Source organism: Ochotona curzoniae, unplaced genomic scaffold (assembly GCF_017591425.1).
Source record: "Ochotona curzoniae isolate NIBS_2020 unplaced genomic scaffold, NIBS_Ocur_1.0 scaffold_4701, whole genome shotgun sequence".
NCBI lineage: Eukaryota > Metazoa > Chordata > Mammalia > Lagomorpha > Ochotonidae > Ochotona > Ochotona curzoniae.
Genome location: NW_024467122.1, coordinates 50,203,292 through 50,227,196, shown reverse-complemented (window position 1 = coordinate 50,227,196; position 23,905 = coordinate 50,203,292). Strand labels below are relative to the sequence as shown.

Genomic DNA, 23,905 nt, shown 5'->3' with positions numbered 1-23,905 from the left:
GTGACTGGATTTGTACCCCAAGAGCCTAAACTTACCGCAAGTTATTTAGGATTACAACTAAATATATAGTGAGCCTAACAAAAAGTGAGGAAATGATAACCAATTAGCTGTGCCCACCCACACAGAAATTTCAACAGCATTGATAATATTCAATTTTAAGCTGAGTGAGAGGGGGCCCGAGTTCATATTGAGGATATATACTTTATGACCTCTCATCTTGTAGATGTGATATATTCAATTGTGTGTGGAAAGCATTTCCTCGTCAAAGACTTCAGAGACCTGTCCAGCCCTGTGTGCAAGGGGCGGAGGCTCATGCCGATGGTGGCACTGACAGCACACCCTGTAGGCTGAGCACAGCTAAGCATTTGCATTTTCCATTGTGCTATTTTCCTCTGCAGCCCAATGAGATAAGTACTGTGCTGCAGCTAGGTCCTGAGGTTGTAGTTGGTGACTGCTCAGAGAGCCAGCCAGAGGTGGGAGACACAAACTGGGCTGCTTGTATTTCTACAGGCAGGACACGCACCTGACAAACCTCAGTTCCAGGGCAGAACTCTGGGCATCTCAAATTGGGCAGCATGTCGGAAGCCCAGAGGCTGAGAGGAGGGCTTGTGCCCGACTTCCCCAAGATCAAAGGGGGAGAGAGGGGTAGCTTTTTGAAACTGAAGGAATTTCTGAGATGGGGGGAGGGATTTCACAGCAGAAAATAGAGAAGGCTCCAGTGGCTCTGGGGCAAGCTGCTCATCCCACTTCACAGCTGACCTGGAGCAGGGAAGCAGGGGCAGGGAACTGGCAACCCTGACCCAGCCCAGATACAGGAAGGTGGAGAGAGCACCTGTGGGTGTAATACCCTCCCTGACCAGTGTAAGCACCTACCAATATTTTGGGCTTCTGCTAGTCAAAAAAAAAACAACCTGTCCCTCTCGTGGGAATGGATGAGGAACTGGGCTGGAAGGATTCACCTTCAGCCAGAGAATCCCTGGAGAAAGGGCAAATCCTTGGCTGGTTTCAGCACTCCCTGAGGGAGGGGGCTTGTCTATAGAAAGGAACCTTGTGTGAGTGTGGAGCAGCTTAGCGCATTCCATCAAAGAAGGTGGAAAAGATCTTGACTGTGGGGGAGGGCTGGGGTTCACATCCTGCCTCTGTGCCTTGAAATGATAACTGAGCTTCTTTAAGCCAAAGGAGGCAGCAATAGCATCTCCACAGCTTTGCTGGAAGGATTACACAGAATCCAGTATGTGAAGAATCTGGCCTAACACCTGACACAGCATAACTTTGTGTTACGCGGTAGTTATTACTTTAAAGTTTTTGTCTTTATTTTAGAAATGAACATGAATCCTAATTGGATACAGCTCCATGGAGATGGAACACTTTGATATTTTAAACTTATTTGTTTATTTGAGAGACGAGTTCACTCAAATATCCACTGGTTCACTCTCAGAATGGCTGGGGCTGGGCTGACACTGAAGCTAGGAGCCAGAGCTCAAAGCAGGTCTCTCACATGAACAGCAGGAACACAGCTACCTGAGTCATCACCACTGCTTCACAGGGTCTGCCTTAGCAGGAAACTGGAGTCAGGAGCTAGACATGGGTGTCCAACACAGGCCCTCCAGTGTGGGACATGGGCATCCTAACTGGCCTCTTAACCACTAGATCAAATGCCCTCCCTGGCATGCAGCACTTTTATTTACACAAATGTTCACTGATTCAAATATAACTTGGGTCCTGTCTTATGTATAATGCCTGGTTTGGAAAGGCAAGAATAACTTTGTGCAAAGGGTCTGGGGACAGATTAATTCAGGTGGCTACCACCGTGGGAGCATGTTGTCAAGTAACTTGGCAGACAAACCTGTTGAGTGTAGGGTATTTGGGTCCCAAGAGCATAGCACACAGTATCACGGTGCGAACACACTTAAAAAATTTATGTATTTGAAAGGCAGAATTACAGAGCAAGAAAGCTCGCATCTGCTGGTTTTACTTCCCAGATGGCCACAACAGCCAGGACTGGGCCAAGCTGAAGTTGGAAGATCACTTGTGTCTCCCACATGGATGCAGAGACCCAATTGCTGGAGCCATCCTCAGCTGCTCTTCCAGGCACCTTTAGCAGAGAGCTGCTTTGGAAGTGGAGAAGCCAAGATTTGAACTGAATATATGGTGCTGCAGGTGGTAATTTAACCCACCATGCCCCAATACTGGTCCCATTATAATATCTACCTTTAAATCAAAGTGGCTCAGACTGGTGTGGTGGCTCAGCAAGCTAAACCTTCACATGCAGCGCCAGCATCTCATATGGGTGCCAGGTCCTGTCTGATGTTCCACTCCCAGTCAAGCACCCTGCTCATGGTCTGGAAAGGCAGTGGAGGATGACTTTATTTTTTATACCCCTGCACCCACTTTGGAGACCTAGAAGAAGTTTTTGGCTCCTGATCAGCTCAACTCTGTCTGAAATGGCCATTTGGGGAGTGAACAGGCAGATGAATGATCTCTGCCTATGTTTCCTTCTTTCTCTGTAAAGTCTGTCTTTCCAATAAAAAAAGTTTAATAAATCTTTTTAAAAAGTTAATGTGGCAGCCTTATATATTAACTGGCAGTTATATTTAAAGAAGAACATAATACAGAGCAAAATTCAAAAGACATGCATGCTTAGGAAAGGGACCAGCACCGTGATGGTGGCACAACAAGTTTTGCTACTGTCTACAATACCAGCATCCCATGGTAGAGTGCCATTGCAAGTCCCAGCTGCTCCACTTCTGATCCATTTTCCTACTGATGCATTGGGAAGGTAGTACAAGACAGCCCACATACCCGTGCTACCCACATGGACCAAGATGGAGTTCCTGAATCCTGGCTTTGCCCTGGTCCATGCATGTCAAGTAACAAAAGTGATCCAAGTTCAGTGGTTTCACAGTGGAGGGGAGGAGAGCAGGGAGAGTAGAGTACAGTGGACTCTCTGCGATGCTGGCCGTGTTCTGCTTCTTGATCAGGATGCTGGCTACGCAGGTGTAGTCAGTGGCATCTTAGGCTGTTTTCTGTTGTGATAACTGAACATCTGAGGCTGAGTGATTTATGAAGACAAATTTATTTCATATCGTTTTAGCGGCTGGGAAGTTTAATGAGGAGGGGGGTGCCCTATGGGCTGTGCACCTCCTGGCTGGCAGCTCCCTGCAAAGTCTCCAGGCATTACAAGATGAGAGGGCTCCCAAAAGACAATCCAAGTGGTCCACTATGGTGATAGCCCATTCATGAAGACTGAGTCCCCAAGACCCAGTTAACTCCCAAAGGTCCCACCTGCAGACACCATTAATGTACGGCTTTGAGTACTGAGTCTCCAGCAGATGAATTTTGGGGAACATAAGTCAAAGACACTGCAACTGATAAAAAACCTGTCAAAACAGTTTACGGAAAATGCATATTGCGAAAGAGCATATGTATGGCTTTCAAATTTTTCTTTGCACCAAAATAGACTTGTCTTTTAATTTCATTTTCTTTTTGAAGAATCCGTCAATTAAAAATTTGCTAAAATAAGACAAAACAAAAAAAAAAGCCCGGGGGTGCCAGCATCTCCAGGATGGATTTTTGTAGCCTTTGATTTGTGCTTGCCCAGTAGGTGGTTCCATCACTCTTCTCTCTTCTCTAGCTCCTGTCTGGCAGCAGCCTCAGGAACCAAGGTGTGGCCAGCATGGGTCTGTCTCGGCACATCATCTCCCTGGCGCCAGGAGGCACACACATAACTTAAGCAAGCTAATCATCATCCTCCCCTGGGATGAAGATGCCTGTTGAAAAGCATCTCCCTTTGACATTGGGGTTGCTTTGGGCTGCCAGAGCCTCCCATCCCCTTGGGTGGAGGATGAGGCTGATGGGCTATGAGAAGCCGGGGGTCAGGGAGACCAGAGCAGGATAGTGCTGACTCGTTCCAGTCCTCGCTGTGTTCTTCCTCAATGTGTCAGCATCTTCATTTTTTTCCTTTCTCTAGGTCTGTTGGCATCTTCCCAGCTAGGCGAGGTAGTAAGTAGCTTATAGGCTTAAGCTTGTTTGGCTGATACCCGTGAGGGAGCAACAGGTGGATGGCATGGCTACTTCCCAACACGGTGAAGACATGGAGCCTTCTCTGTTGGACAAAGTGTGAGTATCATGAATCCATCAGGGAGGGGTGAGTGTTCTTCTGATGTCATGGGTGTGACACAGTCCTTCCTGGGACAGAAGGCTGAGGAGTAGTTTCCAGGGGAGATGCTGTGTGACTACTTCCTAGCTGGGAGTTGAGATTGAGGTGATAAGCTTTTAAATTATCACATTCACTGACATTGAGCTTTTAACCAATCTGATTTGGAAATGTTTCTTTTCTCCCCGGATTTCTCTCATTATTGCTAGCCACACTTCCCAGGGATGCTGGTTGTTAAAGTCCTGAGGGGAGTAAACTGGACCTACGCAGGAGTCAAACTTTTCAGCCCATTTTGTGGCTGTTGTTACTCTTCATGCCACATGGTGTCACTGTTGAGCCATAAACTGTTCCGGAGCTGACTGCTCAGCAGGCAGCTCTGATGAGGTCCGGCAGCACCGGCCCCTGGGTTGTCTTTTTGGCTTTCTGCTGGCGACCGGGACAACCTGGCCCTGGTCTCCTGTCAGAACCTGGTACCTGACGTGTTCCTTGACCTCCTGTCAAGGAACAAAGCTAGAGGGCTTTGCAGGACAGACACCCACTGGCCTCATTCCTCTGAGGCATGTGGTTTTGCTGGCTAAGACCCACTACGATGCGTTAGCTCTGAATATTGGCACCTGACAGTCACTCTCTCCAAGGCCTGCCATGCCAGGGTGCTAGGGCTCAGAAGGGGTTCCTACGCTGCCATGTGAGCCACACTGTGTATTGAATCACCCTTCTTGCCTTGGTTCTCTGTTTTGTTCCTACCAGCAAGGAAATTCTGAGGCCTCTTCAGTCCTTGTTTCCTACTCTGGTGAAGAACTAAGTGTGTTGGGGGGGAGGAGGCAGGGGCGAGGCGGGGAGGGGCCCTACCTCTGCCTGGATAGTTGGTTCCTCTATAGGAAAATGCTCACCCTGCCCTTCATGGGGTGCAAACATGACAATATACCTTTTCTTAGTGAAGGTGACCGTTGCTTTATTGAGATCACTTGAGGAGTTGCTGTAGTGCTGTAATACTCCTGGGAATCTGATAAATCGCTGGGTCACCGGAGCTTCACTTTCTGTAATGGGAGACTCGACAGAAAGGGACACGCAGGGACTGTGGCCTGCACTGCTAGGCAGTAGCCTCCCTTCTTGAACCAAGCCAGTAATGTCGTTATCCCTGAGTACAAATAAGAAACCAGCCCTGAAGGACCCGGCAGCTTCCTAATAGCTTGCTCAAGAGCCACAAGATCTCCTTCCTGCAGCCGCTGCTCTCCGGTCCTGCCCTGGGAGGGTGCACCACCTCCACCCCCTTCTCCTCACTGTCACCAGGGACCCTGGGAGAAGCACAGAACCCAGCCTGTGCGTGCCGTGATGTCACCCAGGACTTTCCGCACCTGCAAGGAGATACTCTTATGCATTAGTACCTTCCTGGATCTGTGGCTTAAGGAAACTCAGCTCCTCTTGATAAATCTGTTCCCTTTTTTTGGAGCAAATTAAGTGGGCTTTTGTTTCCTGAAATTGGAGTGCTTAGCGCACAACTTGCCTTAACCTAAAACCACCAGCAGCAGCCACTGTCCCCTGGGGCTCTACTCCTAAGCCCTTTTCAAACTGAACCAGTTCTTTAGAGCCTCAACTGGTTCTGGGGTATAAATTTGAAGTGGCTTTGTTTATTTTTCCTAATCATTGTCTCTAACTGTACTCCAGCAAATCTTCCTGTGTGGCAACAGGCAGATATTTCATAAACTAGAGTCTTCCTAACAGTGTGGGGCCATAAGCACCATTCACAGAAACAACATACGTATGCATTGTGTGCGTTCTTTCTATAAGGATGCACCTGTCTGTTTTTCACTTACCCTCACATGAGGGTCTGCGGATGGAGGGAGTGCCCATTCGGTCAGTCCTTGGCTTCCCAGAGCTGGGCAGACACACAGCAGTTCTGTGTACAGTGAGTAAGTTCCATGTGCAACAGCAGAGTCCAGCGTTGCTGGTGAAGCAGCTGTCTCTTCCTGCCCAAATATTGCTGGGCAGGAAGTCAGGTTAGCCCTTTTATCACATTCTTTCTCTCTGCTGCTCAGCCCGGGCTTTTCCTGCGAGACAGTACTTCCTTAAACAGCCTTTTCCTCCTTCCCTCATCCCAAAGACTTCCTACATTGTGAATAATTTTAATTTAAAATATATTTATTTATTTGAAAGGCAGAGCATATATAATTTGCCATCTGCAGGCTCACTCCCCAAATGGCTGCAACAGCTGGAGCTGGGCCCATCCAAAGCCAGAGGCCAGGAGCTTCCTCTGTGTCTCCTATATAGGTGCAGGAGCCCAAGCACATGGGCCATCCATCTTCTGCTTTCCCAGATGCGTCATCATGGAGCTGGATTTGAAGTGGAGCTGTCTGGATTAGAATTAATGCCCATACATGGGTTGCTGGCACCATAGGTGGCACCTTTACCCTCTACTTGCCAGAGCATTGGCCCCAGTAACTTGTAATCTAACAAAGCCTCTCACCATTTTAACCAGAGCATAGACAATACCCTTTCTTTACCAATGCTTTTAAAAATGAATGCATTTTTTTGTTCTTTACCAAGTTTTAGGAAGCATTACTTAAAAATATATACATTTATTTTATTTGAAAAGCAGAGTGACAGAAAAAGGAAGAGACATAGAAAGAGAGATCTTCCTTCAACTGGTTCACTCCCCCAGAGGACTGCCACCGTTGGAGCTGAACCAAGCCAAAGCCAAGAGTTTGGAACTTCTTCTGGGACTCCCATCTGGGTTCAGGTGACCAAGGGTTTGGGGCATCTTCCATGCTTTTCTGGGCACATTAGGAAGGACTTAGATTGGAAGTAAAATAGGTAGAAATTGAACTAATGCCGTATAGGGTGCTTACACCATAGGCAGAGACTTAACCTACCATGCCACAGCATTGGCTCATGTCATTCTGCTTTTGAAATAAATAAAATGAATCTTTTATCTTACTGGCTTGTTTGGTAGAAAGAGCACATTTTGGATCAAGAGATCTCTCTTTCCCCATGAGGCCAACCTCTTGAAATAACTTTCATCAATGAATAAGACAAATCTTTTTTAAAAGATTTATTTATTTTTATTGGAAAAACAGATTTACAGAGAGGAGAGACAGAGAGAAAAATTTGCCATTCATTGGTTCACTTCACAGGTGCTGATCCCCTGAGCAAATTTGAAGCTAACAGCAAGAGCTTCTTCCGGGTCTTCCACGTGGGTGCAGGGTTGCTTTGGGCCATCCTCAACTGTTTTCCCAGGCCGCAAGCAGGGAGCTGGATGGGAAGTGGAGCAGCTGAGACATGAACTGGTGTCCATATGGAATGCCGGTGCATGCAAGGTGAGGATCTAGACACTAAGCTATCTCACTAGGCCCAATAAAACAAATCTTAAAACAGAAAAACAAAAGTGCTAACTACTCTCCTGTAATGAACAATTCCAATGAAATAATAACATGGAGCCTCCCTAATCCCCCAGGTCCCATCTTCTCCCAAATTTTAGGTGTTTTTCACAAAATAATTCCTAGTTAAAAATTCATTAAATTAGTATAATTCTCATAAAAGCATTTTAAGATAAACTTCTCCAAATTTGAAAACAAGGAAGATGTTGAAACACACACAGCAAAGCCAGGACCAGAGCCACTGTCCCATGGTGTCCTCATGTAGGTTTGTTCCCTGTCACCAATTTACCTATGTCTACAAATTGTCTCTCCCACCCCTCCTGCTTTGTCAGCATTTGCCAAAGCTACTGTCCTGGGTCAAGCCTTTTCTGCGACACTTCCTGCAAGAAGCAGGAGGGCGCCCAAGTGGAAATGAGCACAGTAAGAGGGGTGGGTTAGATTGATTGAATGAGTGTGTGTGTGTGTGTGTACACCTTCTAAATCACTTGCTGTTAGGAACATTGCTGACTTGATGTATCCTATGCCAGGCCAGTACTACCAAGAATCCTATGATACTTGCACTGACCCCTAAGCTCTGGCTGGGCCCAATCAAGCAGGGAATGGGGTTTTTGACAAGGCCAGTGGCCAGATGTCCTGGAGGTGGGGGCATTTCCAGGTTCATGGTGCCTAACCTAACAGCATTTGTTGGACATGCCATCCTGGCTGAGGTTGGACATTCTCTTGCTTGGTTTGTAATAGGCAAAAGAGAGATACTGTACAGATCACATTCCTAAAGCAGAAACTCAAGGCCTAGCAAAGGCCCGCCTCTTCTGCTCCCCCTCTGGATCTGGGGATGGGATCCTGCTTTCCAGCTCTGAGGCTCTCAGTCTGCATGGAAGGGGTCCTTCTTTTACCCCCATTGATCCTATCACTCAGGGACTGGCCTGGAGCAGCCCTGAAGTCTGGACCACAGGAAGAAAATGGTCCCAAATAGCAAGGGCACCTTTGGGGGTGGAAGAGAGAAGAGGAAGAAAGGACCCCCCAGGAGGCAGGGGAAGGCAGCCTAACTCCTCTCTGCCTGGCACCACTCCTGGCCCGTGACAAAACCGTCAGTGTTATATCCTGGGCCCTCAGCTCTGGACGCCACCAACTGGCACAAGGTTAGATTCTTGACTGAGGGTCTCTCTGGCCGGCTGCTCAGAACCAGCACCATCTGGTGCTCTCCTTGGTGGCCTTGGCACTCATAAGGAGCAGATGCTACCCCTTTCAGGTGCCCCCAACATGCTCTAGGCAAGCTGAGCGGGCTGGCATACCCAGCTCATCATGTAATTTGTCTTGATTATGCTCCCAAAATATTTCCCAAAAGAAATTGTAATCTTCTTTCTATATTCATTTTTTCAAAAATTGTAATCAGATTGCTTCTTGGCATTTTGGCTAAGATTAAGCATAAAATTACAATCAGGAGATTTGGAGAATGGAGAGCCCCTAAGTACAGTATTTAATTGACTTCAGATGTCGCCTATCAGTGCTGTAATTCAGGTTTCCCTCTTACATTCTGAAAGTTCACTTAGAATCAACTTTAAAAGTGTCATATGCATAATGTAAAGGAGGAATGTTTTTCTTGTGTTTTTTTTTTACTATAAAATTTTTTGAAGATTTATTTAATTCTTATTTGAAAGGCAGAGTTAAAGAAGAGTTATTTTTTTCTTTTTGCTGGTTCACTTCCCAAATGGCCATCATGGCCAGGACTGGGCTGGGGCTAGGAACCTGTAACTCATCCAGGTCTCTCATGTGGATGCAAGGACCCTAGGACTTGCACCGTCTTCCACTGCCTTCCTGGGCCATTAGCAGGAGGCTGGATCATAAGCAGAGCAGCCAGCACTCAAACTGGAGCTTATATGGGATTTGGGGAGTATATAGGCAGCAGTTTAATACAATCACAATGCCAGTGCTTAAATTTGTTTGTTTTAGCGTGAAGTTGTGGTGATGCACTCTCATTAAGCTGCTGGACACTACATCTCTTAAACCAAAGAAAGAGCTGGAATGACTGGTAGACTGAATCAGTAAGTTCTGTTCTTGCCCTTAGGCTGCCACTCTCAGCTTTAAACACAAGGCCGGATATCTATTTTCAGAGCCAAGTGGAGACTTGGGGGTGTCAGGCAAAAGCCAAGCGATTGGCTTCATGTTCCAGGAGAGTGAGTCTCCTGCAGGGCCCTAGTTGGCCTCAGCTCTCTCTACCACCTGTCCTGGTGGCATATTGAATTTCACCCTTTTAAAAATAACTCTCTCTGCAGTGCGGAGCAGCATCTGAGCCTGGGTCCCAGCTGTGTGGTGCAGACCTCCCTTGACCGAGAGCTGCCCCATGTGGGCGCAGTCTCGGCTCCCTGCTTACCCTCCATGCAGCTCAAGAGATGTCTCCCCTGACACATTCTCCCAAAGTTGCAATAGTCACAGCCTGGGGGCGCTCTCAGCCAGGCACTGCCTACTTTCTGTTCCCTGAATAATTCATCTGGCTTATCTCCCAGAGGCATCTCCTGCCCTGGCTTTTGGTTAGCTGTGAGACTCCCTCAGCATGCCCCCGCCACAACAGAGGCACCTGGCTTTGGAGGACCAACCCCAGCTGCACACAGCCTGCTGGGAGAGGGACAGGCCGTTGCAATGAGTCTGCAGCGTTCAGAAGGCTGTGTTGACCTGGGCCCCCAGCGGCCACCAGGGGACCCAGAGGATGACAGGTCAGGAAGAATGTGCGGTCAGTCTGAGGATGCCCAGGATCTGGATGTTCCTTGTCTCCCACCTTTACATGCTGTGGCCGCTGGGGGCTCTCAGGTATGCCTGGGTTCCTCACCCCCGCCTCCTTACTGAGCCTGCCTATCCTCAGGGTGAGGAGGTTTCACTTGCTAATTGCTTTTTGTTCCAGAAAAACTCCCGCTCCTTATCCTCACTCAGATCCCATCACCTGCCAGCCCTTATGCCCTTCTCTAGGTGGTGATCTTTCATTGACTGCATTCTGTGTCCCTGATATTCTGCTAGGGAGGGATTGTGTCTGCATTTGAAAATGCAAGGTTGCAAGTGGAGGGTGTTTCTTTTAAATTATGATACCAAGAAGTGTGGCTGTGATCCTGTATGGGAGGGACCTAAGAAAGCACCTGCCACATTCCAGTTGCTACATCCTGTGTGACCCAGCATAGTGTCAGAGCAGGGTCTTGAATGTGATCTCATGCAGTCTGGAGGAAATGTCCTGATTCACCTTCTTCACAAACCCCACCTGAATGAAGAGATACCTTCACTTGACTGCACAGTGTCCTTAGGTACTTATCAATTTGCCCACATCTGCTTCTCCCAGCATTTTCTCTGGATGGGTGTGTGAGCGCCTGTGGGGAGGGGGCAGTGTTCTTACGCTTGTTGGCAAGCCTAGCCTGGCTGCTCCGGCTCACTGGGACCTCCCTCCCAGGGAGCAAAGCCCATGATCCCTTGGCCTCCTATGGACCCTGCTGGTCTCTGCCTCCCCCTCCATGGCCTCTGGCTTGGCAAGTCCATTCCAAGCTTCAACCACAGGCTCATCATGTGCAGCCCCAAAGGTCAACCTGGCATCCAGCATACAAAGCAATTGAGGGGGATGACCTAGTCCTCCACAAATCTGCTTTCCATTCCCCTATCCCTTGCTGTTCCCCCAGGATTTGTTGATGTATGTATTTCAAAGGTAAAGTGACAGAGGGAGTGGGAGAGATAAATCTTCAGTCCACTGGTTCACTCCCATTTGGCCTACTCAGGGCTGGGCCAGACCAAAGCCAGAAGCCAGGAGCCAGGAGCCAGGACCTCATCCAGGTTTCCCATATAGGTGACGGGAACCTACATCCTGGGGCCATCACGGGCTGCCTGTCGGGCACACTGGCAGGGAGCCAGATCAGAAGCATGGAGGTAACCAGGACTCACACTCCTGATTCGTGATACAGGCGTCCCAAATTGCACAGTGGCCACCCTGTTCCCTGCTCTACCAGGCTGGCCGCCGCAGGAAGGTGGTGACCGTCCCCAGAGTCTCACCTAGAGTGATGGAGAGCCCCTTCCTTGTGTTGTTTTCTTCCCCACTCTCTGCCCAGGGTATACCCTACCCTTCCCACAGAACTTCCTGCTCTCCCTCAAGTGCCAGGAAACAGGCTTTTCTCAGCTTCCTCTGCCTGCCATGGCCACCTTTGCAAGGGCGTGGCCCCTCCTCAGCCAGGCCTGCTCTCCCTGTGCTGCCAGGGGAAAGGGCCATTGGCAGAGCCTCACTCTGTGCTGTCTCGCTGTAGAGGGCCTGTCCTTGCCTGTCCTGGCATCCTCTGCTACCTGACTCACACTTCGAGGAGGTAGCTGGCAGGTTGTAAGAGTAATTAAAACACAATGGTTTAAGATGTGTAAAAGTGCTGGCCTTATTAGAGTGGTTGGGAGAGAGAGCTTTATCCCTGCTGTGTCATGCATCCAGCCCTGCTAACTCAGACGCCTTCCTTAACCTCTTCCGTCTTCAGTTCCTTCCTCTCAGGGGAGAGTGCGGAGGGAAATCCATGACATGCTTGACGTGTTGTCTGCAGAGTCACAGCCATGTGGGTCATTGTTATGACTTTATTACCTCTTCCCCTGGGCCCTGTCATCTCCAAGCCTGCCAGGGCACAGGAATGAGGCAGCACTCAGCCCTCCTTGCATGCTTCTAGCTCCTTGAAGGGAGGGCAGAAAGGCCATGTGGTGGGGGGTGTGGATAACCAACAGCCCCACCAAGATGTGCTTGATGGAATGCTTTTATCCTTCAAGTGTTTATGAAGCACAAATCAAAAGTCTACCCTGGTGGCACTAACCCAATCCTATAACTCTTTCCTTTCGGTGTGACTTCTCCTTAGATAGTGTTTATAGAGCTGTTGTATTTATGTATCCAAGCATGGGGAGAAGGCCGGTTGTTAGCTTAAAATGTTAGTCTTGGATGTTTTCTAGGTTGTTACGTGAAGTTCATCATTACTCAGTTCACGGCTGAATGATATTCCATGTGTGTTTGCAGGACATTCCTCAGATTCACAGTGAAATGTCGGAATTTCTGTAGGGGTTTTAGTTTTGTACATTTCTTTGGAATTTCTCAGAGTCTGGTTAGTCGGTCATTTTCTGAGAGCTTTGGGAAATGGCCGAATAAGCTGAAGAGTCCGAGTCAGGCATGCAAGAGGAAAGGAATGCTGTTTCCATTCACTGGGTCACTTCCCTGATGCCTTCAGCAGCCAGGACTAAGTTGGGCCAAAGCCAGGATCCCAGAATCCCATCTGGGTCTCTCCTGTGGGTGGCAGGGCCTAAGTACTTGAGTCATCATCAGCTGCCACCTCAAGGGTGCACATCTGCAGAACACTGGTTCAGAGGTAGAGTAGCCAGTGGTTGTGTGGGTTGGGTGTGTGGAGGAGGCACTGTGGTGGAATAGATGAAGCCTCCACCTGCAGCGCCGGTATCCAGTATGAGCACTGGTTTGAGTTCCTACTGCTCTGTTTCCTACCTAGCTTGCTGCTGTCATGCCTGGAAAAGCAGAAGGGATGACCCAAATGCTTGGGCCATTGTACTCATATGGGAGACCAAGAAGAAGCTTCTGGCTCCTGGCTTTGGACTGGCTTGGCTATAGCCATTGTGACCATTTAGGGAACTAGCAAGTGGATGAAAGATGTTTTTTCTCTCTTTCTCTATCCTGTTTCTTTTTCTTTCTGTAACTCTGCCAGGGTTTTTTTTTTTTTTCTGCAAATGGTAAAATTTTATTTATTTTTATAGCTGAATAAGATTCCATTGTATATTTTTACCACATTTTCTTTTTTATATAATTTAAACAACTATTTTATGATACTGTTTCATAGGTTATGGGATTGCCCCCCCCCCCCAATCCTGCCTTCCAAATAAGTAAGTAAATCTTTTTAATAAGGGGAGAAAAGAAGAAGAAATAGAGTAACTAAGACTCAAACCAGGCACTCCTGTGCAGGATTTGGGTGTCCCAATTGACCACCTCCAAGGCAGGTCTTAAAGGAACCCATCAATATCAAACAGGCTCTTGTTAGCTCTCCAGACTGATCCTTGAGCCTTCCCCTCTGGGACATCCCTGTGAATCCAATCTTTTTGGTCTTTGCAGGCTCAGTCAGAGGATCTCTTTCCTGGGTAGCATGTTGGCAGCCAGCAACCCTGGAGCAAACCTCGGCTGTCAGCTGAGCTGTGAGTCACTTTTCAGAGTTGCTGTGTCCTGCCCTGGACTCTTAGGTAATCAGGGTGGCTTACTACAACTGCCCCAGGAAGCCCAGGAACCACATCCCAGTCATGTTTCCATTCACGGAGCAGATATTGACTGAGCTCCCACTCTGAGACTAGCGTGGTTCTAGGAGTGGGAGAAAGAGGGCGGAGCAGGTCAGGCAGGATCCAGCTGGCACACAACTTATACTCCACTGCAGGAACCAGGCAGTTCAGAAACATTACTACCACTGATGTCAAAAGCAAAGTGTGTGATTGCAAGCAGCTGTGAGCAGGGTGAGACCATCAGACAGGGTGTAGGCATTTGAACTCAGCTCTGAGCCTTGAGAAGTTGGGTGGAAAAGAGCTCCAGAGAGAACAGATCCTGAATGCAGGGGCCTCGCGGTGCAACACAGGGAAGAGCAAGAGCTAGGAAGTGCGAGGACAGGCCACGTGCAGATGGGGTGTGAGCCTGCTGCTAGGCCAGGTGGGGCAGGAGGCAGCTTTAGCTTTGTTCTGCAACACAGCCAGGCCCGTGGAGGGTTTCAGACTGAGGCTGTGCCTGATCTATTCCGTGTCTTGCACAGGTCTCTGTGGGCTGGAGTTGAGAAAGAGATGAGTGAGGAAGCTTTCAGTATAGCTGAGATGAACAGAGGTGGCTTGATTTGGACTGGTAATACAATGGAGGGTAGGAGTAAATGGACTCCTACCATGAGCATAGCAGCCGGGCTGCCACATCATGCATCAGAGCACGTGGGCTCAAGTCCCAGCTCCAGCCCTGGCAGCTGGCTCTAGCTCGGAGTGGGTGACCCAGATTGGTCTGACCTAACCCCAGCCACTTTGGGCACTTGAAGAGTGAACCAAGGAATGAGAGGCCTCTCTCTCTCTTACTTTTCTGCTCTCTCTCTCCCTCTCAAATAAATACTTATTTTTAAAAGCAATAGACTGGATTTTTCTGGAGGTAGAATTTATAGGACTTGTGGATGAATTGAATATGAGATGAGAAATCATAGATACCTCCTAGATTTTTATCTTAATAGTTAGGAATTATCCCTTATACATTTGAGGAAACTCTAGTGTAAAAAAAGGGCTGAGGTGGGTAGGGCTTGAGTTTCTATCTGGGACATTTGAAATTGGAGTTCTGGGCCCAGCACAGTAGCCTAGCAGCTAAAATCCTCGCCTTACAAGTGCCAAGATCCCTTATGGGCGCTGGTTCTAGTCCTGGCAGCTCCATTTCCCATCCAGCTCCCTGCTTGTGGCCTGGGAAAGCAGTCGAGGACAGCCCAAATTCTTGGGAAGCTGCACCCATATGGAAGACCTGGAAGAGGCTCCTAGTTTTGGTTTGGTGCAGCTCCAGCCATTGAGACCTATGGAAAATCTTCTTTGTCTTTTTTTTGTATATCTCACTTTCCAATAAAAATAAAATAAATCTTTTTTAAAAATTGGAGTTCCTTGTCCATGTGGAGATGAACATACAATCCTGGAGCCCAGGAAACAGGTTATTTGAACACAGAAAGCAGAACATAGATGATTTCTAAAGTCATGGACCAGCTTTAAAAAAAAAAGATTTATTTTTGTTTAAAAGACAGATTTACAGAGAGGAGAGACAAATATATTCCATCCACTGGTTCACTGTCCAAGTAGCTATAATAGCCAGAGCTGAGCTGATCCAAAGCCAGGAGCCAGGAGCTTCTTCTGGGTCTCTCACAGGGTGCAGGGTCCCAAGACTTTGGGCCATCTTCTTCTTCTTTCCTGGACTACAAGCAGGGAGTTGGATGGGCAGTAGAGCAGCCAAGACATGAACTGGTGCACAAAAGGGATGCTGGCACCATAGATTGGAGGATTAGTAAATTGAACCATCACACCCACCCTTAAAACTATAGGGTAGGACCAGCCCCATGGTGCAATAGGTTAAGCTGCCGATTGCAATGCTAGCATCCCATTTGGGCTCAGGTTCAAGTCCTGACTGCTCCACTTCGGATCCATCTCTCTGCTAATGTTCTGGGGACACTCACTCACACGGAAGAACTGGAAGAAGCTGCTAGCTGCTAGTTTCAGACTGGCCTAGCTCTAGCTGTTGTGGCCATTTGGAGAGTGAACCAATGAATGGAAAATCTCTCTCTCCTCTGTAAATCTGCCTTTCAAATAATAGTAATAATGATAATATTAATGATAATGATACAGCAAAAAAGGAGCAGAACTCTGCACTCAGCTATTGTCTTCCTCTTAGTCACTTGGCCCAAGGAAGACCCATTCAAGAGAACCGAGAAGGAATAGCTGATGAGGTGGAAAGAAAGTGGGTATCTTAGCACAAAGTAGGTGATTGGTAAATACCGTTGGAAAGACAAGCACTGTGGCTGTTTGGATGTGTCTTTTTATCTACTGGCACACACCTGCTTAGGTCACAGGTGGCCACCTGGTTTGCTGGCTTTTGGCCTAAGCTGCCCACTGTGTCTGACAGCAAGGCAGAGGTCTTGACTGGGTACCACGGCCCCAGCCCGAGTCCAGCCTTCCCAGTTTCTTACTCTTACACCCTTCCCTCTTGGCAGGGCCTGCTCTCCCAGTGCCACCACAGGGCGTGAGGCCAGCTTGTCCTGCCTTGGTACCAGGAGCCTGCTGCCTCTGCTTCTGGAGCACTCTCTCTGCCATCCCTCTGCTGTCTCCGCAGACTTTGTCCTCATTTCCAGAACTATCTCAAGGCTCAACTTCCTAGAGCTGCCTTGTATGCCTGCAGGTTGTTCTTGACAATTTCCCTTCGGGCCCACCCTCTGACCATAGCACCCCAGAAGCCCTCCGCTTCTTATGCCTCACACTTCTATGGAGCCATCCCATATTGTGTGGGTTGTAGCCAGAAACACCCCGGCACCTGGCACTTCTCTCTGTCTGAGGCCCAGGCCATCATTTGCTTTCTGCCTGAGTCCCTGCAATTTGTCTTCCCATGTGTGCTGGCGTTTAGTCTGGTCTGTCCCTACCTGGCAGTCACAGTGATCTTATTCACTCATTCTCTGTTCCATACCCTTCAATGGCCTCCAGTCGCCTTAGAGAAGGCCAAATCTGGAGGCAGCCATTTGGATACCCACATCCCATAAATGAGTGTCTAGATTCTTGTCGCAACAGCTTCCTGTTAATGCACACCCCGAGAAGCAGCAGATGATAGCTCAAGCACTTTGAGTCCCTGCCACTCATTTGAAAGACCTGGGTTGAATTCCAGGCTTCTGGCTTCAGCCTGGCCCATTCCCAGCTGTTGTAGACTTTGAGGCATGAGCCAGTGGAATAGATATTTCTGTTTATCTATTTCTTTCAAGCACGCAAACAAAAGCCTTACCATTGTTTTCAAGGCGTCGTGGGACACTTGTCATCTCTTCCCTCATTTCCCTGACGCATGTGTTTGGGGCCTGGATGTGCCTATCAGTCTTGCAGCTGCTATACCCAGCAGCCCACACGTGGCTCACTCCTAATCTTCCTCTAGGTTTTAGGTCAGGGGCTCCCTCCCCTGAAGGTAATGCCTGAGTCCTTCCCCAACATCAGTGAGGTCACCTCCGTTTCTCCTGTTATCCACAACAGCACTCTGTTCTTGTCCTCATTCTGAGCATAGCTGGTGATTCTGAATTGTTTTCCTGTATTTGTTCATTGTGAGTCTGTTTTACTCGACGCTCCACAGAGCCGTCACCGTGGTTATTTTTGTCCATGACCCCTCTACCTTGTGTGTGTTTCACCTGCGTACCTCAGGTGCCCCCTCAATACCTGATATATGTAAGAGTGTGTCAGTCAGCAGATGAGAGCCACACAGGTCCCAAAGTCCCCTGTTTCCAGACATCAAAATGGCCTCAAGAAATGGATTCCAGGATTGGTTCTGAGGAAGAGGATGATCACCCACCAATCCTGATTTATGTGTGCTGCTGGCATCCTATATGGATACTGGTTCAAGTCCCAGCTGCTCCACATGAGAAAGGAGCAGAGGATGTCTCAAATGCTTAGCCTCTGCACCCATGTAGAAGGCTGGAAGGAAGCTTCTGGCTCCCAGCTTCAGATCAGCTCAGCTCAGCTCAGCTCCGGTTGTTACAGCCACTTGGCAAGTGAACCAGCAGATGGAAGACTCCTTTCTCTCCTTTTATCTCCTTAAAAGTCTGCCTTTCAAGTAAAAGTAATAACTCTGGGAAAAAACATCTTTGGCTTCCAATTCAATCCATTAAAGAAAATCCAAACATTTTTAAAAATAATGTTGTATTATTTTTTGTTGTGATGTAGAGACACTCAGTATGTATGGTCAGAATTACTCATTTATTTTCCTTTATTGCATCTCAGTTTTTTTTTTTTAATCTTCATCACTACTAATGATGAAGTAATACTCAGCTCGATTATATTTATCTGGAATTTATATCAACGTAACGAATGATAATATGGACCCAGCCTATTTTTCTCCAAGTGGAGGATAATCTTTTTCAGAGAAACATTACTTTTCAAAATAAAATGTGAAATAACTTCTTTCCCCTATTAATTTTTTAAGATAAGATTTTATCTTCTTTTTTAGATTTTTAAAAAAGATTTATTTATTTCTAAGTCAAAGTTCAATAGAGAAAGGCAGGAACAGGGAGAAGGAGATTTTGTGTCTGATTTTCTGTTCCTAGCCAGGGCTGGGCCAGGCCTAAGCCGGGAACTCACACACCCATCCTGAAAAGAAGCTGGGAGAGGCAGATATGGGTAAGCTGATAATCACTTCAGGATGAGTGAAGTACAGATAGGATCTTCATGATCTGAGAGGCGGAGTTTGTGAGGAAGGCAACTCTGGACATTTCCTCCAGTTCCCTGCTCTCTGACGTGGTGCTGGGTCACACGGATTGAGCAACTGTCATGTGCCAGGTGTCTCACTAGGTTTTCCACATTGACCATCGCAATCACGGTCACATCTCTTCTCATATTAAAGAAACACCTTCCATCTCGGATCGTACATTGAGACTGGCCACAACGGTAGCCCCCAGGTTTAAGTAATTTTTTGAAAAGCAAAGATACAGAGAGAGAAAGAGAGAGAGAATCCTCCATCTGCTGCTATACTCCTCAAATGGCCACGATGGCTGGGGTAGAGCAGAACATTGGAGTCAAGACTACACGTGATAGACTATTTTGCTACAAAACACTGGGGACAGTGGGGTGAAGGGAAGAGAAGGGGATGAGAAGCAGCGAGAGGGAGGAATCCCTATGCCTGAAAATTGCAAAATAGGAATAAAAAATAGAAACAAAAAGAGAGAACAGTTCAGTGTAGCATCCTTTGTACCTGTTGTCATTGAAGCAAATGGGATCATTCACTGGGGAAAAAGCTGCCAGTTAAAATGTAACCTAGGCCTGGTGCGATGGTTCAGTGGTTAAATCCTCACCTTGCAAGCACCAGGATCCCACATGGACATCAGTCCATGTCCTGGTTGCTCTACTTCCCATCTGCCTCCCTGTTTGTGGCCTGGAAAAGCAGAAGAGGCTGCCCAAAGCCTTAGAACTTTGCATCCATGTGGGAAATCCAGAAAAAGCTCCTGGCTCCTGGCTTCAGATGGGCCCAGCTCTAGCAGTTGCAGCCACTTGGGGAGTGAACCAGTGGATGGAAGATTTTTTCTTTCTGTCTGTCCTTCTCTCTATAAGTCTACTTTTCCAATAAAAATAAATAAATCCCCTTTTAAAAAATGTAACCTAGCATTTACATTTCTTAGTTTATTTTATTTGAAAGGCAGACAGAGATAGAGAGAAATCTCCCTTCCCTGGATTCAATCCCCCACATGCCCACAATAGCCAGAGCTGGGTGAGGCTGAAGCCAGGAGCCAGGAACTCAGTCTAGGTCTCCCAAGTGGGTGGCAGGGACCCAGCTGTGAAACATCACATGCTGTATCCCAGGTGCACATTAACAGGACACTGGAATGGAAAACAGAGCCAGGACTCTAACCCGGGTGCCTTTGTATGGGACGCAGACATGCCAAACAATGGTTTACCCACTGCACCAAATACCCACCCCTATATATTGTTCCTTCTAAAGTACTTGTTACTTCAGAGGTTTTTAAATGGGGGGCAAATCTGTGCCTTAAAATTGACTTCATGTAATAATAGCAAAAGCTTAGAAATAGTTTAAATGACCATCACCCAAAGACAGGTAAATCATTTACTGAATAGTTCACAGCTATGAAAACAAATCAACCAGATTTATACCTGTTAATATAAGTGATTCATAAGCATAATGTTGAGTGGAGAAAAGCCAGGTTTATAGAATATTCTTTGTATGATATGTCCTGCACAGAACTTTACAGCATGTCCAGTTGTATTGAATGTAGTTTAGGAATATGCACGTAAGTAGGGAAAAGAATAAGAAACAAGGGGGGATGATAGATGGGGATTCAGGTTAATTCCCCCCGGGGAAGAGGGAGAAGCAAAGTCAGTGAGTGAGGGGCAATCGAGGAGGGGTCTTCAGCTCGGTCACTAATGTCATTTTCTAAGTGTTCAGCAGATTATTCTCTGTACATATTGTATATTACCAGAATTACCTCTCACTTTGTAAAGGGGGAGGACATCCGATGAGAAAATAACCAAGGTATGCTTTTCTGGGGAGACTGCTGTGTTTGTTCAGGTAGTCTCTGCCCCTGGGTTGCCACCTTCCATTCCCTCCTTTGGCCTCTCCCTGGCCCCTCTGTGAGAGACACCCTTAAATTCCAAGCCCATGCTGAGGCCCACGGGTGGGGCTCACTTGCAGATTTATTTTCTGACTTGTCAGGGATCTTAGATTTCCTGTGGTTGGTCTGCCCTCTGCTTCTGCGTGGGTTTCCCCTCCTGGACCTGCCCTGTCCTGTCTGCCTTTCCATTCCTCCAGCTCAGCCTCACTCACTGAAACGGGGTGCTAGCCTCTCCCACTCCCAGCAGGGGAACGGAAGTGAGTTTCACCCTGTGAGATTCTAGGCAGAGGTGATAACCTAAGCCATCCCTCCATCTCCATTGGCCTGGGGTGTTGAAGCAGAATGATTCAGGTGTGGCTTGGAGGCTTTCCCTGTGCTGGGGATGTTACGGGCAGTAAGCTGTGAGGGTGGGTGTGGACATGTGATTGTTGATTTCCAGAGTCCAGGTCAAAAGAAAGTCCAAAACAGATCCTTTGAATGAGGAGAAGCAGTAGGGCAGATGAAAGAAGGGGCTTGGAAGAGTTTGTGTTTGGGCCTGGCGCAATGGCTCAATGGCTAAATCCTCATCTTGCATGTGCCAGGATCCCATATGAGTGCCAGTTCACGTCCCAACTGCTCTACTTCCCATCCAACTCCCTGCCTGTGGCCTGGGAAAGCAGTTGAGGATGGCCCAAAGCCTTGGGAGTCTGCATCTGTGTGGGAGACCTAGAGGAGGCTTCTGGCATCAGATGGGCTCAGCTCCAGCAGTTATGGCTACTTGGGGAATGAACAAGCAGATGGAAGATCTTTCTGTCTCTCCTCCTCTCCTTAAATCTGATCTGCCTTTCGAACTTTAATAACAACAACAACAATGATAATGATAAGTTTCTGCTCCACAGTTCCTGTGTACCCTTATTTAAAGGTGTGAGGGACCCAGTTCAGGGAAGTCCCCATATCCACAGAGCCCTGAGTGAGACCTGCAACAGGGTATGAGAACTTCTCCAGCAGCAAGTTAGCAAGAAACTTGTAGCAAAAGAAGTGCTTTTGTTGGGCTGTGTAACTGAGCTATCCAGGAGATATGTGGTATTTGAACATAGCTGAATCTAGTGGTTCAGATCAGAGCTTTTGAACTTTCTGTTCTCTTTAGCTCTCAATTTTGTGAGGCCAGTTCTTACACATGGGACAAAGATGACCACTGGGATCTCAAAGTTTATCTCTCTACAGTTCATCATCTAGAGCAAAGAGAATATTCTGTCTCCCTTACCTTTCTCCTCTCCTCTCCCCCCGCCCCAATGGAAAAAAGGTGTTCTCTTATTAGAGGAAGGTGAAAAGTATTTTGGGGAGTGGGTCATGTGTATGTTTTACTAGGATCCCAAACAGACTTAGTCACCCCCTTGACCACAGAAATGGTCTAAATATTTGTCCTATATAGATTTTGTCTTTATTCTCCAAAATGAAACCAGAACATACTTAAATGAATTCTGCCCCAAATAGTTGCAAAGGCTGGGAGTACCCCAGGTTGAGCATCCACCTATGCCTTTGCATTAGTAACAGACTCCAGGGACAGACGTTTGACCTAGGGGTTAAGGCACCTGTGTCCTGCATCAGTATGCAGGCTCAATACTAGCTCAGCTCCTGACTCCATCTTCCTGCTAAGGCCTGGGGGGCAGCAGGGGAGTGGAATGCTGATACTGCAGGTGAAATCTTCATGTACCATGCCACTGCACTAGTCCCTGCTCTGGGTTTCTTGATCATCACAAACAGGACCTGAACTCCCCACATGCCCGTGGCCAAACACAGGCACCGGGGAGACAGCATAAAGGAGGAATAAAGTGTATTTGTACCTTGGCAAGGAATCCTAGCAGGGCTGCCAGCTCCCATGCACAGGACAATAGGTTTGAGCCAGCCTGAGAGCCCAGTTGACATCTCCAGGCAGTTAGGGAAAAATGCTCCAGGCTGTAGCTCAGATCCTCTCCTGATACTGACCCAAGCCTCCCTCTTTCTGAGTTATTTTAGCCTCACCCAGATGCTGCCTGCTTTATATCAGCTTGTACTGTAGGTCCAGCCCCACCCACTACACCTGTCCCAGGATGCCCTCTGCCCCAGTGCCCTTTGCTTCTCATGCATCTGGGTATCCTAGTTTTGCAGGCCCTGATTGGCCTAGGCATTGGAGTCCACAGTCCTCAACCAGAGAAGGAAGAGCTGGCTGGAGTCAGGGAGGGTGCTAGGAGCCAGGGCAGGTACACCTTTTCCAGAAGCCCTCACTGTGTCATAAGTACAAACTCAGCCACTCCTCCAATTACTGGTGAAACCTCTCTAGCCCAAATCCTGAAACCAACTATATAGCATTTTTAAAAGTCCTTGGGACTCAAACCTGTCTCAAGTCCTGCAGGGCAGGCCAGGGATGCCTAGGCTTATTGGGCCAGTTAGCAGTGGACCTAGGGCACCCAGAGGTAGGTGACTCCAACTCAGTTTGGAGCAGCAGGAATATGTTCTCTAGGGTCTGAGCAGCCCCTCCCCATCATGAGACACAATGCATATTGTTCACACAAGCACACAGGCACATGATGGACCCTGTACCATCATGTCCTTCACATGTGTGCCATCCAGTCATATATACAACACATACCCATGTAGCTAGAGTGTATGCCCACATAGGGCAGGCCAGGACAGGGGAGTTGCCAGCCCGTTTTGTCTGCTGAGCATAGACCACAAGTTTTGTTGTCACACATGCCAGCTGTCCTCTCCATAAGGTCTCGGTCTTGAGTAAGAAATACCAACCACTCAAGTTGCCTCCAGTGCTTCCTTGGCCATGTTCTTAGCCATCCTCCCTGCTGGCCTGGAACTCGCTACATTCACAGCCTGGGACCCATGTCAGATCTCATCCCTTAGACCCTGTGAATCTTGCTCCCTCCCCAGTTGTATTTTCTTTTTCTTTTTTTTTTAAGATTTATTTAATTTGTATTGGAAAGTCAGATATACAGAGAGAAGAAGAGGCAGAGAGGAAGATCTTCCATCTGTTGGTTTACTCCCCAAGCGGCTGCAATGGCTAGACCTGAGCTGATCCAAAGCCAGGAGCCCTGAACCTCTTCTGGGTCACCCACGTAGGTGTAGGGTCCCAAGGCTTTGGGCCATCTTCGACTGCCTTCCTCGGCCACAAGCAGAGACATGGATGGGAAGCAGGACCACCAGGATTAGAACTGGCACCCATATGGGATGCTGGCATGTGCAAGGTGAGGACTTTAGCCACCAGGCTACTGCACTGGACCCCGTACCAACTGTATTTTCATTCTATGCTGTTGCATGGAAGCATGGTGGGGCCTTACCAGGCAGTGAGGGACTGACCAGACTCCTGATGTTAGCAGCAAGAAAGGGCCCTGTGGCCTCCTGATTTGATAGCCTGGTTGTTGGCTGCATCTCAGATGCTCATGAACTAATGGAAATAAATGCCCTCTGACTGTAGACCCTGCTCCAGATTCCTTTCCTCTTCCAGAGATCCAAGGGTTTGTCTTTTCTGAGCCCCATCCCCTTGGGCTTAGAGGTCCTGCCTGAGAATGTAG

At 47.9% G+C, this 23,905-nt stretch overlaps 1 protein-coding gene across 1 annotated transcript in view; it reads left to right on the top strand.

Moving 5' to 3' along the window:
- The first annotated feature begins 10,167 nt into the window (after positions 1-10,167).
- Positions 10,168-23,905, top strand: part of PLA2G4E (phospholipase A2 group IVE) — a 55,322-nt gene continuing 41,584 nt past the window's right edge. The window contains exon 1 of the mRNA XM_040969636.1: positions 10,168-10,335. Within this exon, the coding sequence (XP_040825570.1) occupies positions 10,168-10,335 (168 nt within the window). The remainder of the gene's footprint in view (positions 10,336-23,905) is intronic.